Consider the following 17,298-nt stretch of genomic DNA (forward strand, 5'->3'; position numbering starts at 1 on the left):
CAGTGGGCCCCAACCAAGACAAGGAGCTGGAGCTGGGCTCAGACACCCTCAAGAGATGGGTGTTGGTTATCAGAGGTGCCAAGGCGCCACCTAAATATCTTGGGTTTAATATCCCTTATTTTTAATATCCCTTACTTTTAATATCCCTTGCACACAGGGATGAGGGGAGGCAAACCCAAGCTAGACTGGCTGCCTAACAACCACTGATGGCTTTAATTAAAGCCCTTGAGTTAGTAAATATGCCCAGAGTCTGGTCCAGGGAGATACACAAAGCCCACAGTCAGCCCAGTAACACTCCATGAACATTGCCATTTAAGCAGTTTCTTGTTTAACTTAGATTTATTCAATGACACATGCATTTCTGGACAGATATCTGAGTTCCAATGAACAACTTGTATAACCAAATATGAGAAATCTGTGACTGCAGTTTAGTCAATTAAGTACGTTTCTAAAATACATGACTAGAAGAAAACCGGAGCAATAGAGAGAGAATCCTTCCAAAGAACAAAAAAGAAACATTTCCATTTGTAATACTCCTGGCATCGATGAGTATCAGAGGGGAAGGAGGGCAGCAAGGAGACGCGACGAGGAAGGAACAACATTATCAACCCTGTCCACACAAAGTCCTCCAGTTTCCAGTCTCTCCAGTTCATCCATTAATGCTCGGCACTTGCACGAACGGCGAGAGCTCCTCTGAGTTAGGGAGATTCATCTCTCAACACGAAGAAAGCAGAGAACGGCCGTGAGACCATTCTTGACCCAAAAAATGGCTTAGAAATATCTCTCCTCACCCAACCTCCTCCTGAAGACAGCGAGAAAAGAAGCCGCAGGGCTATCAGGATTTGAAGACGGAGCCTCTTCATATTGCACAGGGACACAGAGTCAAGATTTCGTGAGCACAGTTTCAGGAAGGTCTGAGAGTCGTCAATATTCATCAGGGTAACGAGAACCATCCAGCGCCGCGGGAGCCGGCAGGTGACGGACACAGCGGGATTGTTTAGGCGGAGAGGCGGCTCGTTACCCTGTCTGGATCTCTCCTTGGATGTTCGGCTAATTTAGGGGAATCCCGTGGGGAACAGGCTGAGGGGCTGGTTTTCGTTAGTCGGCAGGGGGGACCGGTAGCCGTCGAAGTTGCGCGGGATGCTGCCGCTGGTGGAGCCAGAGCTGTTACTCAGCGTCTCTATGCTTCCCTCTCGCTGAAGCTCTGCAAGGGGAGAGAGAGCAGGGCCTGGTTAGTGTTTGGGACAAACCCACAGTGCCGTTAGACAGACTCTTTACTGACAAATCTCTCATTGCTCCAACGTTTGCTCATCATCATTCTTTTCCGGGGTGATTGGGGAGTCACTCCCAGGGGATGCCAGCTCCTGGTTCTACTTCCCTGCTGGGCTCACGGCTCACCTGAGCCTAAGAGGAGCTGGAGGGAAGCATTACCTGCTGCCTGGCAGAGCAGCCCCTTCCCTGGGGTCGAGGCTGCTGAGTCATGACATGTCAGGACTTGACAGTGGGGATGCTCATGGCAGAACTGAGCAGGGTACAAAGGGAACAGTGGTAGATGATGGAACATCTTCCCTCCCAGCCATGTGGGAAGGGGCATTGGCAGCAGCACTGCTTACTGCTGGTGTGTACCAGCAGTGCCTAACCACTGCCATTCTCCACCTTGGGAACACCAGGGACTTCCCATACCCTGTTATCCTGCCCAAATGGACGTAAATAACTCTGCTTTTTCAAGTCATAGAGAAAATATCCCCCTTCCTGAGCTGTGCTCAAAGCAAAAGAGAAAGCAGCCTGGCTGTGGCTCTCTCTCTTTTGGTCACACACACCCAGACATCTCCCCTCTCTGACCTCCCAAAGCCTTTCCTGCTCCCTAATCTCGGAACAGGAGGATTTCTGTGTGTGCAGAGCGTCGTTTCCAGCCGTGGCCTCTCCGTGAGCCACTTGAACCCAGCGGTGGCCCCGGCGGCAGCAGCGCTGCTGGGCAGCGTCCCCCTGGCAGCACTCAGCAGTGGCAGGCAGGGTGAGATTAGGCAGAGCCCACATCCACCACAGGAATCCTCTCCCAGACACGCGGTGACAGGGGACAAGAAATATTCCGGCGGGTTGCGACTTCCGTCTGCACAGCCCGGGCTGGGACAGGGACAGGAGCTTCAAATAATTCCTCTGCTGCCAAGGGGGAGAGAGCACCTAAAGGGGCTCCAAGAGAGCTGGAGGGGGACTTTTCACAAGGGCATGGAGGGACAGGACAAGGAGGAATGGCTTTAAATTGAAACACAGTACATTTAGGTTGGATATCAGGAAGAAATCCTTCCCTGCGAGGGTGGGGAGGCCCTGGCACAGGTTGCTCAGAGAAGCTGTGGCTGCCCCATCCCTGGAAGTGTCCAAGGCCAGGTTGGATGGGGCTTGGAGCAACCTGGGATAGTGGAAAGTGTCCCTGAACATGGCAAGGGGGTGGAACTGCATGAGCTTTAAAGTTTCTTCCCATGCTATCCATTCTATGGTTCCCTATAAGGCACAGGGGTGAACTCCTGGAGCAGACAGGCAGCTTTTCCTGTCCCTGCATCCCGAGTTTTGCTTGGCTGGGATGCAAAGGAGCTGGTGGAGCTGGAGGAGCAGTGCCCCCTCCGCTTTCTGCAAAATATTCCTGCAGCTCCACAACTTCCACTGCCTCACCCGGGATATTTTACCTCCTGTGAACACCCTGGCAGTCCTTTTGCTGCAGTGGGACTGTGTGATAAGGACAGATCTATACATAAAGTGCATGGCAAAGCAAAAAGGTAGTTCTTCCCCAAACCAAAAAGCATCCTACCTTCCCACCCCAGCATCCTTGGACACTGCCCTGCTCCCCTCACCACCTGGGCACTGCAGGGCAGCACCAGGCGAGCACACACCTATAGCAGTGAGGGCTGTGGGATTTAATCCCTCATCCCAGAGGTAACCTGCGATGGAGATAATCTGCCCAGGGAAACAAATCAGCAGGAAGCTGGTCACCCTGTGAACAGCAGTGAGCACGACCTCGGCTGTGTTCACCACCACGCCTCGCCAGTACTGGGTGAAGGAATGTCCCTGTCTAAACCTCTTCATTCTCCTCACATCCTTACTCTCCCATGAGTTCAGGAAGTAAAACCAGTAATTTAAATCAGAACTGAGTGGCGTATCCCACACTAATGCTGTGCTTATCCTGTCTGATTTGGGGCTTTTATCTCCCTCAGCACACAGCTGGCTTTGGTTAGACATCCCACGTCAGAGCTCGGGGCGCTGGGCTCCCCCGAACCCCGGTGTGGCTCCTCACGGGGGGACTCCGCTCTCTCTTCCAGCTATAATTGATTTTCGGGCAAATGTGTTTCCAGTAACCGTGGCTGAGGAAGGGAGAGGGACAGAGTGAGGAGAATTTGTTTCCCTGTGGATCCTGCGTGGCTGTTCCTGCCCCTGGGGGCCGAGCTCCTGCCTGTCCGTGCCCACGCCATGTCCTGCCTGTCCCTCGGTGCCTTGTGCGGGACTGCACGCCCTGCCGGGATGGGATTTGGGGGAATTTGGGCTTTTCTGGGGTTTGCAGGATTTCTGCAGCCGGCGGCGCTTGTCACCTCTGCGGGGGCCTGCCAGGGGGTGGCACTGCAGAGACTGATGCCAGCCAGGGAAAAAGCCTGGATCAAAAATCAGGGGGAGACAGAGCGGGTGGGCGCAGGGCCTGGACGGGGTCCCATCCCGGCTGTGTCCCACAGCTCTGAGCGCGGCCGCCCTGAGCTGCCCTTGCTGCTGCCAGGCAGGAAAACCTGACAATTCCTGACGGGGAGGGACAAAACAGAGGGTATGGAAGGTACAAGGGGTCAGGAGGAACTGGAGGGGATGACATCCAGCCCTCTGGCCCCCTCTGAGTTCAGAGGGTGCCGGGCTAAAACCCGAGCAGCTCCCACATCCGAGCTGCCACCCCGAGCGCTGCGGATGGGACAGCCACGCATTCCCCACGGAATACGAGTCCGGGCGCTCTCAAACAGCCCGGCACTGCAAACTCTGGAACTAATTAGCCGGCGAGGCAGACGAGCAGTGTATTTTGATACCCAAGGAAGCCCTGTAAAAGTGCCGAGCGCTGCCGCAGAGACACCGCCGTGCTCAGGAAATTGGGCTCTTGCCCTCACCCTCGCCCGGCGCTCGAGCACGGCGGGGTCACGCCAGGGGGGCAATTAGCCTTTACATGGTCACCAGGGACTACCTGCCCCCACGTCTGACCCCCTGCACCACCGTCAGCACGTTTGCCTGCATTCCCCTAAATCGGTCTGCTTCATTAATAAAAAAGAAAATTTAAAAAATCCCAATACTTAGTATTATTCTTTTCCCCAGCCCTTCTAGCAGACCTGGGCATGGCAGAGGAACATCAGTGCCATTCCCATGGGAAGCTCAGACAAGGCTGGGAATGGCTCCATGACATGGGGACAACCCTCCTATTACAGACTAAAAACTGGAGGATGATTTCTGACAGACCCGATGCCCGGGGAGACCCAACAAGTGCAGAAGAGCCACCACGGTGTAGTGGGGCTGTGGGTACCAGGAGAAGCTAGTCCCTACACCAAAAAGCAGCACTCTGGGATGGAACAGCCAAGCCTCGTGGCACAGCTGAAAGGGGCTGAAATAGCACCCAGACCTAAAGAAGACCCATCACACAACCAGTCAGACCACTGATGCTGGGAACATGCTGCTGAAAAACACAAAATAGAAGCAAACCCAAGGATCCCCTCATGGAAGGATGGGACTGAGTGGCAGCAGAGCCCAGGGCAGCAGGATCAGGGCTCAGCATGGTGCCAGCAGAGCAGGACACGGCTGCCCAGCAAGTGATTTCGTTTACTCCGGTGGAGTTACGCCAGGAATGGACTTGGCCCCAGCATGTCTGAGGGTTATTGTATCTGCATTCCCCCATGCATATACTGTCGAGATGTATTAACTTCCTTAAATGTACCAGTAAAACAACCTCTTATGATACACTTTAATGAACTTGTACAGTAGCCAACAAATTGTGCATCATATAAAACCCATTCGGCCTTATAGACTCTCTGGCTATTTTGTAATAACTGCAATTTGCTTCTGCTGAAGCAAGATAACCAAGGTTGAGAAGTCAGGCTTTGCAGAAACCTAAATATTTGATTTGGGGGGGAGTGGGTGGGAGAAGGAAGAAAGGGGCCTCTGGGAGCTATTTATGGGGTCAAAATAACATGAGACCTGCTCTTCTCGTAGCATTTCCACCATCAAGGAAATGAAATACTGTGAGAAGACCAGCACTTGCATTATTTTGGCCCCATAAATGGCTCCCTGAGGCTTTCAGAAGCCCGTGAAAAACAAACACAAACACAAATAAATGCTAATACTGGAAACGTAAATACTAAAACCTGCCCATGTCCCCGGAGGAAACGACTCACAAAGTCCTGACTGCCCTAAAAAAAAAAAAAAAAAGGGAAAAGAGACGAAGGAGCTGGAACATCTGCTGAAGCCATGAGGAGAAAGTCACTTCAGGGGAGCTGGGAACAGCCCTGCCTGCGCTTTTGACAGTAACAGTAATGGGCACCGCTGGCATCACCCAGGGTCCCAGAGTAACGGGGATTTTCAGGGCACACGCGCTCTCCACCGTGGTGGAGGCGGCAGCAGCAAAACTCCTCGTGGCTGCCGGTGTGGGGAGGGAAGGTGGCACAGCCAGTGGCCAGCCGGGGTGCCCACCCCACCCCAGGGGAGCCACCCCATCCCATGGCCCCACACCACGCTCCAGGGCTGTGGGAACGCTTGGAGAGCAACGGGGCATGGAAGGAGCTGCGAGCAGATGCTGGTGCTCCCTGCCTGGCATCGCTGCCCGCAGGCACCGGCATGGCCCTCCCGCGGGGTGGATGGTGTTCCAGGAGAGACTGAAAATGAAACCTCCCAGGAAACATCGCTTGCTGCTGATATTCCCGACAGCCACGCTGTGGCCAGACCGTCCTGTCCCTTGTTCTGCTCCCTGAACTAGCTGCCAAGGTGGAGGGGAGGAGGAAGAGGAGGAGGAGCTGCTCAGGGGACAGCCCGGGGTCCGCAGGCCTGGGGCAGCAGTGCCGTTCCCTGTCCAGCCAGGCGGCTGCACCCTCAATTCCAGAAAGCTCCAGGGACTGTCAAAGGACCCTGACAAATCCAGAAAGGTACAAAGCCCTGCCAAGCTTAAATGTGAAATAATTTTCTGGGGTGCATTAATTTGATGCCTGTAGAAAATCTATATAAGCCCTCTTTTGCCCGGAACACTCATAAATTATGCTGCCTTTCTTATCCGTGCTCTCCTGCAGTGGCCCTCTCAAAGCCCTGGTATCTCCTTTATGTCTACTCAAAAATCTCCTCTCCGGTGCATTATTTCTCCTAATGGTTTTTCCTTTCTCTCTCTGTTTGCTTTCCCCTGTTAAGCACAGTTTCAAAATATCCTCCCAAATCATTTGCTGGAAGAGCTGACCCTTTCCTCCATACCTACGGAGGGGCTGCCCAGGCTCCGGCAGAGCCCGGCCGGGATAACTGATACAATGACAGCAGCCTGATGTGTCAGGGCAGCGGGGAAGCGGCAGCAACTCTGAATACAAGAATTATTCTTCATCATCTCAAACTGTCACAACACATTACCCTCAAAGCCGCAGCTCGCTGAAGGAGTGACCCTGGACTGAATGGGAGAGTGCTCGGGGAAAGAACTAATTGTAGCCTCTTTTCACACGTCAGTCACTTTTCACAGCACCAAGCCTTTCAAGCTCAACTAATGTCAAGTTCCCTTTTCCTTTTGCTGGGCTGAGTATTTCTGATTTTCAAGGATGGCATTTTTAAAGGAACAAGGTCTCTGGCGAGGGATGAGGCCAGGGAGGGGAGGGAAGGAAGCGTCGGAGTGAGCACGCATCAGAAAGTCCATCAGACGCCCCGAAGACTCGTTAGGAATTAGACAATTAACAAGTAGGAATGCAGGAAGTGGGGTAATGGCCAGCAGAGCTCGAATCTCCTCGATTTCATTTCTGTCATTCACAGCAATTGTTTTGGGGAACTTCCCGGGCTCTGCCGTGCGCTGAGGGGCCGCGGGAACCGACTCGGCCCCTTCCTGAAATCAGGATGCAAGACAGGCATTCTCCAGCGGCAGGGGACAGAAACAAGGTGCTGCTCTCTAAACCCACCTCTCCCCAGCCACACAAGCAGTTCTGAATAAACGGCTAAAAGGCCAAAATTCGAGCCTCATTTTAAAACCAAAGACAATTCCCTTCCTTTGGAGGAGAAGTGAGGAGATTCCCTGCAGGCAGAGCTCTGGGAATGACAGCCTGGTCGGTGCTCTGGGGCAGCCACACATAAGGGCCCTTCATCCCTCCTTGTCTTTAACTGAAATCCTGACATATTCTGCAACAAGGACTATTTTTTCACCCTTACATTTACACAATGCCCATCACGGGGGACTTGCAGAACCGACTGGGGCTTCTGAGTGTTACTTATTAACTGTAATGAATAATAATTATGTAGCTTCTGCCATCTGGATTCTCACTCAAAAGGGTCCTATATAAAGGGAACGCTAAAAGGCAATTTGTATCAACACAATGGAAGTCTTGAGGATCTCTTAAACTGTAATTTACACAACGCTCCCCAGTGAATGGCTTAGTTAAACATTTTAATTTTCCTGATTGCTGGATGTGCTCCCCCGGAGGAGCTCACACCCGCCCTGGCCGCCCACAAGTGCTTGTACACGGAAAATCTCCATCTTTCAGTATTTAGACAACATCCCAAACTCTGCTGGATGCTTTTGGCTGTATTTCTGCATGAAAATTCACTAAGAGCATCATAAGTGGTGCCCAGGGGAACCAGTGCTGCTGCCTGGGATGTGCAAGGTGCCGTCCAAGGTGGAGAAGAGCTCCAAAGCTGACGTGAGGTCAGAAACCGAACCGGGATGCAGAAATACTGGGATGCTTGGGAATTGCATCACTGCTGCTGCTGTTGGAGGTTTTTCTTGAGTATTCCCCTTTTTTTTTTATGAAATGCAATTATGCTAACGAGGGAGCTCTAATTATAATCCATCTCCACCACCCTTGGCGGCTGCTCGGAGCGAGGACCTGCGGAACTGGCTCCAGCCCTGCCGGCGGCTCCGGCCCTGGGGAGGGCAGAGGAGGGCACCACACCCCCGGGGGAACCTGCACTTTTGGGTATTGGGATAAACAAAAATCGTTAATATTAAACTGCAGTGAAACGAAAGCACCGAGTTCTCATTAAAGCTCTTGATTTCCTTTTAATTTGAGATGGCTGAAATTTCTGGGCAAATGTATTTTTGCATTGCTCCCTTTCCAAAGGGAGCACAGGCAGAAAGTCAGTTCCCAGTTTTATACATTATGATAATGTTTAAAAGTCAATCAAAGCTGCTCCCTGCCCCAAGCCTTGTGCCTGTTTGCTTGCACTCCAGCACCCAGCACAGGCAGCTCTGGGGACAGATTTCCTGTGATGCTTTGGGTGGCTGTGATGACCTTCTCCTAAGAAATGCTTCTTTCTCCTTCTTTTTAAACCAGCAGTTTGCGAAAAAGAGATTTTAAACTCTATTCAAAAGAGAAAATTAAAAAAAAAAATTAAAACTACAGCATTGAAAATTGATTCCTGCAACGTGAAAGATGTTGAGGTGCCACAAAAGCACCTCCATTAAATTTTCAAATAAAGAAGACTGGAAAACACTGCCTGAACAACTTCTGTGAAATCAGGATTCAGTGGCCTATGTAAAATATTAGTTACTGTCAAAGTGCCTTACAATAACTCCAATGCTGAATCCACACAGAGTTGGCTCATGCCGTGCACTTGGAGATGAAACCTGGCATCTTGGAACAAAGGTGGCAGGATCCAGCAAGGAGATGAGGATGTACAGGAGGCAGGAGAGAACCAGGGAAATGAAGACTGAGCCTTCTGAACATCTGAGCCCCTCTGAGACCCCAAATCTCATTTCTAGTGCCTGATTTCACCGCGGAGATGCCAAACAACTTAACACTTACAAAATGGGAAGGACACCTGAAGTTAGAGAAATGTCTGGGTCTACTTCAGGCACAAAGAGATTGGGGAGATAAGGACAGAACATTTTCATGCATGAACTTCTGAGGAATTTTGTCTACTGGGAAAAAAAAAAAAGGCAAGCAGCTTGTTTACCCCTTTAAAAAGAGAATCCAAGAAGCTCCATAGGACTCAAGCCCACGGAGTAGGAGACCCAAGACTTTGGCATCTCGCCAGACTTGACTCTGAGCATTTTATGGAAGGTCAAAAGTGCACCAGATAAAGGACTGGCATTTAGAGGGAGAATATTCTTCACGATAGGCACTTTCACAATGACTCCGGTGCTTTTAAAAAATAATCTCGAGTTTCCTAGAGCTGTATATTTTTGTAAAAAGGTTTAGGATGTTTTCCTACATAAATGGCACTTCAGAAGGATGAGCTGCTGATTTTAGTCAGCATGTGAAATTTCAAAAGCTACGACAGTCAAAGGCTTGTAGAAAACAATTTCTGTAGCCCATCACATCCTGCAAGCCTTGTACAACATTTCCAGAGGAGGTTTTTAAATGAATACACAACTGTGGTTGTTTGGGTTTAAAGGAATTCTCTCCTACCCCATCCTGAAAGTTTCACTATGTTGCTACTATAAAATCCTGTAAGATATTCTGTATGGAATACATGCTTTCCTGTGTGAGCCACTGTGTAGGCAAGTTTTTTAATGTATTTAGGCAGAACTCTCTTGCATCTTCAGTTACGCAAGCAGCACATCTGTGTATATCAGACCAAAAGCATTTGCAGAGAAAACACTGTATTAAAATTCCTGGGTTTGGTCTCTCATTCCCAGGGTTATGGGAGTGCCTCGGATTGCTCAACACTGACCCCTCTGTCAGCCTCGACTCCACAAAGGAAATTACAAATTCAAAGTAAAATGCGTGTTTATGACACCTACCAGCCCCGTGTCCTGCACCCGCTGGACTCTTGGGATCTTACTCAGGAGTTCTGGAGGCAATGCTCCTATTCCTGAAACACCAGGCTTCTATCCAGAGCAGGTGTGGACCCCACGTGTGGATCTGAGCATCCCCCTTCCCACCAGAGCTGGAGCCACTCAAGGTCTCGGGATGGGGAGGGTCCTGTCCCAGAGGAGGCTGCAGCAGGAGTGTGATGGCCAGGAGCACTTGGGGAGTGCTGGAGGGTTCCTTCTCCTCCTTGGGCTTGGCCAAGCAGTCCCAGCAAAAAGGCTGGGTAAGAAAAAGCTGCCTGAAGGTCAAACCCACAAACCTGGTGGTCAGCTCAGGGTCTGGGCGGTGCTCGCCAACATGCTGCACGGGGGATTTCAGACCTGACCCTCCAAATTTCAGTTTCTTTCACAGCAAAGACCCAATTTTTTTCCTCTCTGTGATTCTACCTCAGTCATAGGGCCTCCTTAAAAATCCTCAGGTGGGAAGGCAAGGCAAGCCAGAGGAGCACAACTCCCGTGCTCAGCGTATCTTGCGTGCGTTCACTCTGTGCTCCTGACACAAACACATTGCCAAGCTCATTTTAAAAGTATAATATTACAAAGCAAAGTAATCCTGGCTCAACTTCTAGTACTTCTGACACAAAGTGGCCTTTTGGGCCAGTGAGAGGCTCTGGGCTGTTCCCCTGGTGCAGAGTGATGCTGAGGAGGAAGCTAGACCAGACTGGAATTTGGGTTTGATTCAAAGGAAAAGTTAAAAGTCTGGGGGAAGCAGATGCTCAGCTGGTCCAAATCAGAAGAATTTTGTCGAAGCTCACGAAATGATGTCACCACAGCCTCAGCCTTGCCTGCTCATCTAAACAGTTCAAGGCTCTCGAGTCGGGAGAGCTCAGGTGGAGATCTGAGGAGCAGAGCCCTCCTCCTCTCATTTCCCCAGAGCTAGTTTAGTGTCACTGAGAAACTCCAAACCCATCCAAATAATCCTAATGCAACTTATTTAGTCTATCTAGTCAATTCTTTTAAAGATTATGTGGACATGGCTGCTTCAAGCAGACCAGTTTTCTACGCACAGCCCTAATTTTACAAAGCACTCAGAGCTCGGCCCCTTAAAATCACGGCTTTACCTCGGCTGGGTATTAACCCAGCCTGGAAAAACAACAGGCCAACCTCGTGGGCTCTCTCCCTTGCAGGATTGCTTGAGGCTCTTAATACACTCTCTCTTATTTATATAGCTCCAAATTCTGATGTTAGACATAAATAGGAAAGAGCCTCGATAAAAATGACATCTGAAGCTTAATTCGGCCCTTTGTTAATGGAGCTGTTCAACACAGCAGTTCCCATTTGTGCTCCTGAAACCAGAAGGCAGCTGGAAATAGTAAACTGGACGTTTTTGCTTTTTTAAAAGTCATATTTTAAAAACTGTTCCGAGTATTGATTCTATTATGCCTCATCTTTGTAGTTACACTCCTACGAAGGTGTGGATGAGTTGCAGCTGCCGGAGGAGCACATGGTGGAAGGTAACCCTGTGTGAAACCTGAAAGACCTGATGGCAAACCAAGGCATTCCTCTGGTCACATCCCACAGAAAAGGCCATTTAAGCCATCTCAGGCTGGGCAGATCCTGCCTTGCACTTGGGCATCTGGCAGTGAGGTTCACATAAATACCTGCTCCTCATGTTGTGCCCCTCTGCAGACTTTTCGCTCACATTTCGATGGGTGACCAGCCACGTTTCCAAAAGATAAACTAAAGAGGAGACAACACAATCCTGGCATAACATAATGAAAAGATTTTTTTAAGGGTTTGGATAAAAGTAGCCCCGAGTGGAGGTAAGAAAGCACCCCCAAATCTCAGGTTAGGGATCTGTCCCTGTACAGTTCCCCTCCCACTGCTGCCTCCATGGCTGCAGATGAGGGAGGAAGGCTGTGAAGTTAATTTGCCCCTTGATTAAGACTCCAAATGTCATTTCTACCTGACATCAGGGCTCTGCCTGTGCTCTCCATCCCCAGCCACTCCTGGCTCCTCGCTCCCATGCCATGACACCAAGTTGGAGCTGGAACAGAGGCAACAGGGCAGGTCCTGGCTGCTGACCCTGCCAGCACCTTCCTGCCCTCAGCCTTCCCAGAAAAACATCTCTGGAAACAGCCAGAGAAGTGATACTGACCCTTTGTCTTTCACAACATCATCAGCTTTTGGTGTAAACACAGAGTTCATGGGTTGGGCAGTTACTGAGAAAGTCGCTGACCAAGGGAACAACAAATAAATACCAGAAATAAATAAATAAAAGAAGATGGTATTTTAGCTCTGGGGGTCTCTTTGGAAAATGGGATAAAATGTGTCACATGGAAAAGGGCAGTAAACAGTTTATGTCCTGGAACAGCCATATTACAGTGGAGTGTCCAGAGGTGACACCACCAGCCACATCAGGCCCTCTCAAATTTGGTGTCTTTTCACAACAGTGGATAGTTGCTTCTAAAATTCATCCCCTCACCACCTGCTTCTGTCTGCATGGAAGACTAATTCCTTCCTCCCCAGGATGCAGGACAGGCTGTGGGGAAGCTGCTCCCTGCCTGTGGTGGGAAATGCCTTGGAGGAATCTCCAGGGTTCTGATGTCTGAGCAACAAGGAGCAAAGCCAGAGAGCACCAAAGCACCATCACCTCACCTGAAGAGACAGGAATTAAAGGCAGAATAGAAGCAACAGGAGTGGGGGAAAAGCTATTTACATTTTTTTAGGAGTTTTTACTCTTTTTCTAACTTAGCTCACACGTTCTCAAGCATGAAACCACCACTGATGTCATTTCACAGGGCATCACCAGAAACACAAAGAAAAAGCAGCTGGTTTAGGATCTTTTTGTCTTTATGTTTTGCCTCAACATCTTTTTTGTTCTCTGTGAAGGTACAACTTTTACACAGCCCCATTTTTAGAGGAAGAATGTCCCTTTGGAGGTTCAACCACCTGCATGAACCTCTGCAGGGGCCCAAAACACCTTCCCCTTTTGTGGGGGCAGCAGCGTAGATGGTTTATTCATTTCCAAAATGCTTCCAACCAATTTGTCATTTTTTTCCTCCTCTCAGCATTTCTGGTCACACAATATTGAGCAATAATAACCAGAGGAGGATGAAAACTGCTGCAGCTTGAGAAGTGAGCTCAGGATATGATTCCTCCTCACCGGATGCCTGGAAGATGTCACTGAAATTCTCTCTCCCTTAGTGCAACCCGTGTGGAGCCAATATGAACTCCCAGCAAAGTGCTTAAAAAGCCATTATTTATAATAACTGTTAAATGATGAGACATTGTTTACCCAGATTGTAAGATAAATTCTCACTTACAGAATGCTTCCCTGACCGTCCTGAACGTCATCTGGTTTTTATTTAAATGCAAAATGAAATTAGGCTCCCAATAACACAGCAGAAGAATTCAATAAGATGGGGCTTTTCACTTACAGTTTAATATTAACATTTTCCCATAAATGTTAATGAATAAAAGTCTACTGTTTTATGTATTATCCATGGTGGGGAGACAGCAGGCTAGGAATGGAAGGGAAGCTAATCTTTTCATACCACAAATTAGGATATATACTTCAAGGAGAACTAAGCATTCCCAGCATTGCCAGGGACCTGGCCACAACCCTGCTTCCTCTGGGGGCAGCCACTGGATCTGGTCCCACAGGGATGCTCCAGGGAGTCTCCTTCCCCTCTGATCAGTGAGATCCTCCCCCAGCAAAAATCCCCTTTGGGTTTGTTTCTCCTTTTCCCGATTCCTCTCTCCTTCTGCCTGATCGTATCCCCTAAGACACCCTACGAGCATCAGACAGCCAACACCACCATCAGCCAAGGCCTGATATTCTCAGACTCCACCATGGAGAGCAAGGCAATATTATGGCAAAAATCAGGTTATTATTTGCCTGATCTTCTGCTAGAGAAAGTGGTGATGGGAGGTGAGGGCAGGGCTGCAAACTGCAGCACAACAACAGGAAACCACACAGCACCCAGAGGGGTGGGAGAAGGACCTGGAGATGGCAGAGGTGGCACTTTGGGGGCTCACCAAAGGACCTGTGCCTGCTGGTGCCAAAGCAGGAGCTTTGGATCCTGCTGTGGGAGAGGGGCAGAGAGCACTGGAGGCTGCAGGGCCAGAGGGTTGGCTCACACCAGAACATTTGCATTGTTTTGGCTCTTGACCTTCCATTTACTGCCGGGGGTTTTGCTGTGGTAATGTGTATTTTGCTGTTTGGTGACTCATGCTTCGTCCTACCTCCCTAATAAGTGTTCATTTAACAGTTTGACTGCTTAACAATTTATTGCACAAATGGGTTTCCATTCCACAGGCTCCTCTCCCATCTCCCCCGGAGAGGGCAATGCATAGTTTATGAGAGCTTTGTGATGGCCTGTGCTGCACACCCCAAAAATCAGCAAATACCAAACAGCTCTCTGGGGCTGCTGGGCTCGGGAGGAGGGACAGGAACTGTCTTGTCTTTATTCTGCCACCACCTCAGCAGCTGCAACGAGTTTTGGCTCACAAAACAGCTGTAAAAATACCAGTTCTGGTTCAAATGCTGGGAGACGAGGGCTCTTGTACTTACTAAGAGAGATATGCTTGCCATAAGTCGTATTCTACATAAAAATACCATGCAAAGAATCCTAAAAGGAATGACAAGGTAATTATAGAGATTAGAGATGGAAAAATCCTGTAGTCTCCTGCCCCCTGCTCAGTGTGGGACCACTTGGTGTGGGGCAGACTTCAGGCCTCAGACTTTTAAAGGGAAGATTTAATAAACACTGAGAAACATTTCTAAATATTTAGAAAACTCAAAATAACAGATTTCCAAGCCAAGCTGTGCAAACAGAACATGAATTTAGAAAACTTGTTAAAAAATCAACAGCTTCTGCGCGCACCAAAATATATTTCTTTGGATTAGCAGGCATCACCTCATGGGCAGGAGCTGGGAATTCCCTGTGGGAATACCTACCGTGGCGCTCCTCTTGTTCCCCCTGGAATTAACAGCAGAAGCCTCAGGGATGCAAACAGCTTAATGCTTTAGGAGGGACTCAGCAGACAGTCAAATGTGAGCAAAGCCAAGCGAGACAGGACAGAGCTTTAAATTTTCCTGTGAAATTCTGGAGTATTGCAGTTAATTTGCTTCATCATTAGGAGGAAAGACAACAACCCAAAGCAAACCAAAACAAACCCCAACACAATAACAAACCTCCAAGGAGAAAGGGAGCTGTGTCTCTGCTCACCACTTTGAGACAAAGCACTGGAAGGAAAATGTCCAGTTCCAATAATGTCGTAACCCGATTACAGCCTGACCAGAAGAGCTAAAACACTTGCAGAACAATGAGTAAGGAATTAAGTTTTAAATTGAGTGCTGGCCCTATCTTGTGTCACTTCTTTATATTCCAGTAGAAAGGACACTGCTGAGCTCATTGCATCCAGAGCAGCGTGGATGCCTGGATGCAGACACCATTTAGTCATCTCCTATATGTTCCTCCCCATTTCTCTCTCCGGGAGGAATGACAAATCCAGAAATGTGACTGCACTTTGTTTTATTATGATATTGATTTTTCTGCAAAGGGAAAAGTGCATTTATCCCCCAGGTCTGTGCGCTGGCAGGAAAGGGTTAACAAAATGTTTATCACAAAGCTGGCTTCAGAGTTGAAAGTAATGTGATCAGTAATGAATTTTGTGTTACATTAGGTTGTATAAATGGACAGACAAGCGCAGACAACAAGTGGCCAGGAGTCGGGGCTAATCTAATGATGTAAAAATAGAGACAGCACCAATTATACTTGGGGCCAGCTCAGAGCTCCTGCAGGGACTGCAAATGAATAGGTACAAATCAAATTACTGACTAATAGACGCACTACAAGAGAGGGCAGTCAATGCTAAATACATTAGGGCCTTGTGACCTCTCTGCTCTGAACAGCAGAATCCTAAATTTGACTTAAAAAAAAAAAAAGAAAAAAAATCAAAGAAACTCTTGTTCGTTTAAGGAGAGAAACAGAACAATGTTATTTGTGAAATGACTTGAGACACTTTGATATTTTTTTTTGGGTTTGTCCCCCTACGGCCACATTAGGTACGTGTAGCCCTTGGAAAGCTGAGAGAGGGTTTGCTTTTTAGAACAAGGAAAAAAAGGTATTCTTTGTGCAAAAGTTAAGACCTGATAACAATACAGTTGTGTTACATACCAAAACATTTCAAAGCCATGTGCCTCTTTGTGGTGATGTTTTTTACTGCTACTTCACCGGCTGTGTCTGTATCAAAAATAAAATATTTCTTAAAAAAGTGCCTTGATTTAATAAGAAGAAAAAGAAAAGGAATCTCCCCACACCACAATTGATAATAAGCAACTTGTTATCAAATGGCAGAAAGTCAAAGTTGTCTTGTGGCTTCAGTGCTCCCTTTAGAATTTTTCTACGAACAGTAATGAACTTAAATTCACACCAGAAACATTCATGGCATCAGCATTCACATCCCCCTCCCCCTTAAATAATGTATGACCTGGAAGAACTTCCACTAAAAACTCCCAGGGCCGGTGGCAAGACGGATTTGGAGACCTGGGAAATTACAGGGAAATGAAAAATGCTCCTGTTAGCCCTGGAAGGGCTGTGGGATGGGACTGCTCAGGGACACCCTTGGCCAGGAGAGAGCAAGAAGCCCAGGCTGAAGTGCTCCATGTCCCAAAATGTGTGCAAGGCCAATGCTCCTCTTGCCCAGCACTTCAAAAGCGGTGGCTCCTAAAGGGCCGGAATTTTCCTTCCTTTTAAACGAGGCCCATCCAAATAAACCTTTTGCAGGAAGAACTGCACTGAGCTCTTCGACTTATTTGAGGGGGTAATTTAATCTCTGACCCTGGGATGAATATTCTGAAAGTTCAAAGGCTGCTTTTAGCATGGATGTTATTTGATCCACCAGTGGGTTTGCTGCCCTAGCTGGTTTTGCACTGAACCTGTGCAGAAATCTCTTGGCAGAAATGCTCCACGGAGGGAAAATCCACTGCTCTGTGTTCCTGTGTTCCTACAGCCCATGTCTGAGTTAGGATTAGGACCAGCTGAGGAGAGAGAAGGGGAAAACTGTCTTGGATAAATTAAAAAGAAGAGGAAGGAAAGAAGGAAAGGAGGGAGAGACGGAGAGAAGGAAGGTACCAATGGAAGCTCTGACTCTATAAAGGGCTAATCCTATTCCTGAAATTAAATGTACAGATACATCTATGCTCAGGTGGTTGCTGATCTTTGAACAGAGCTTGTGACCACAGATATCTTTGGAAAAAATCCCCAGGAAGGATGTTCCTTGCACAGGAGTCACTGGCTCGCTCTCCTCTCTCCGCTTCCCACCTCATCCAGGCACACCAGGAAACGTGTGACTTC

At 48.7% G+C, this 17,298-nt stretch overlaps 1 protein-coding gene across 8 annotated transcripts in view; it reads right to left on the minus strand.

Annotated features, from left to right (window-relative positions):
* Positions 1 to 311: 311 nt before the first annotated feature.
* Positions 312 to 17,298, minus strand: part of BCAS3 (BCAS3, microtubule associated cell migration factor) — a 318,264-nt gene continuing 301,277 nt past the window's right edge. For 3 of the 8 annotated variants that reach the window (XM_027698675.1, XM_027698674.1, XM_027698678.1), the window contains 2 exons: positions 16,120 to 16,185; positions 312 to 1,204 (listed from right to left, as the gene is read on the minus strand). In XM_027698675.1, the coding sequence (XP_027554476.1) occupies positions 1,056 to 1,204; positions 16,120 to 16,185 (215 nt within the window). In that variant the 3' untranslated portion in view covers positions 312 to 1,055. The remainder of the gene's footprint in view (positions 1,205 to 16,119; positions 16,186 to 17,298) is intronic. The other 5 variants (XM_027698677.1, XM_027698676.1, XM_027698680.1 and 2 more) reach the window with 4 other exon arrangements.

Source organism: Neopelma chrysocephalum, unplaced genomic scaffold, assembly GCF_003984885.1.
Source record: "Neopelma chrysocephalum unplaced genomic scaffold, ASM398488v2 Primary Assembly neopelma1_132, whole genome shotgun sequence".
Taxonomy (NCBI): domain Eukaryota; kingdom Metazoa; phylum Chordata; class Aves; order Passeriformes; family Pipridae; genus Neopelma; species Neopelma chrysocephalum.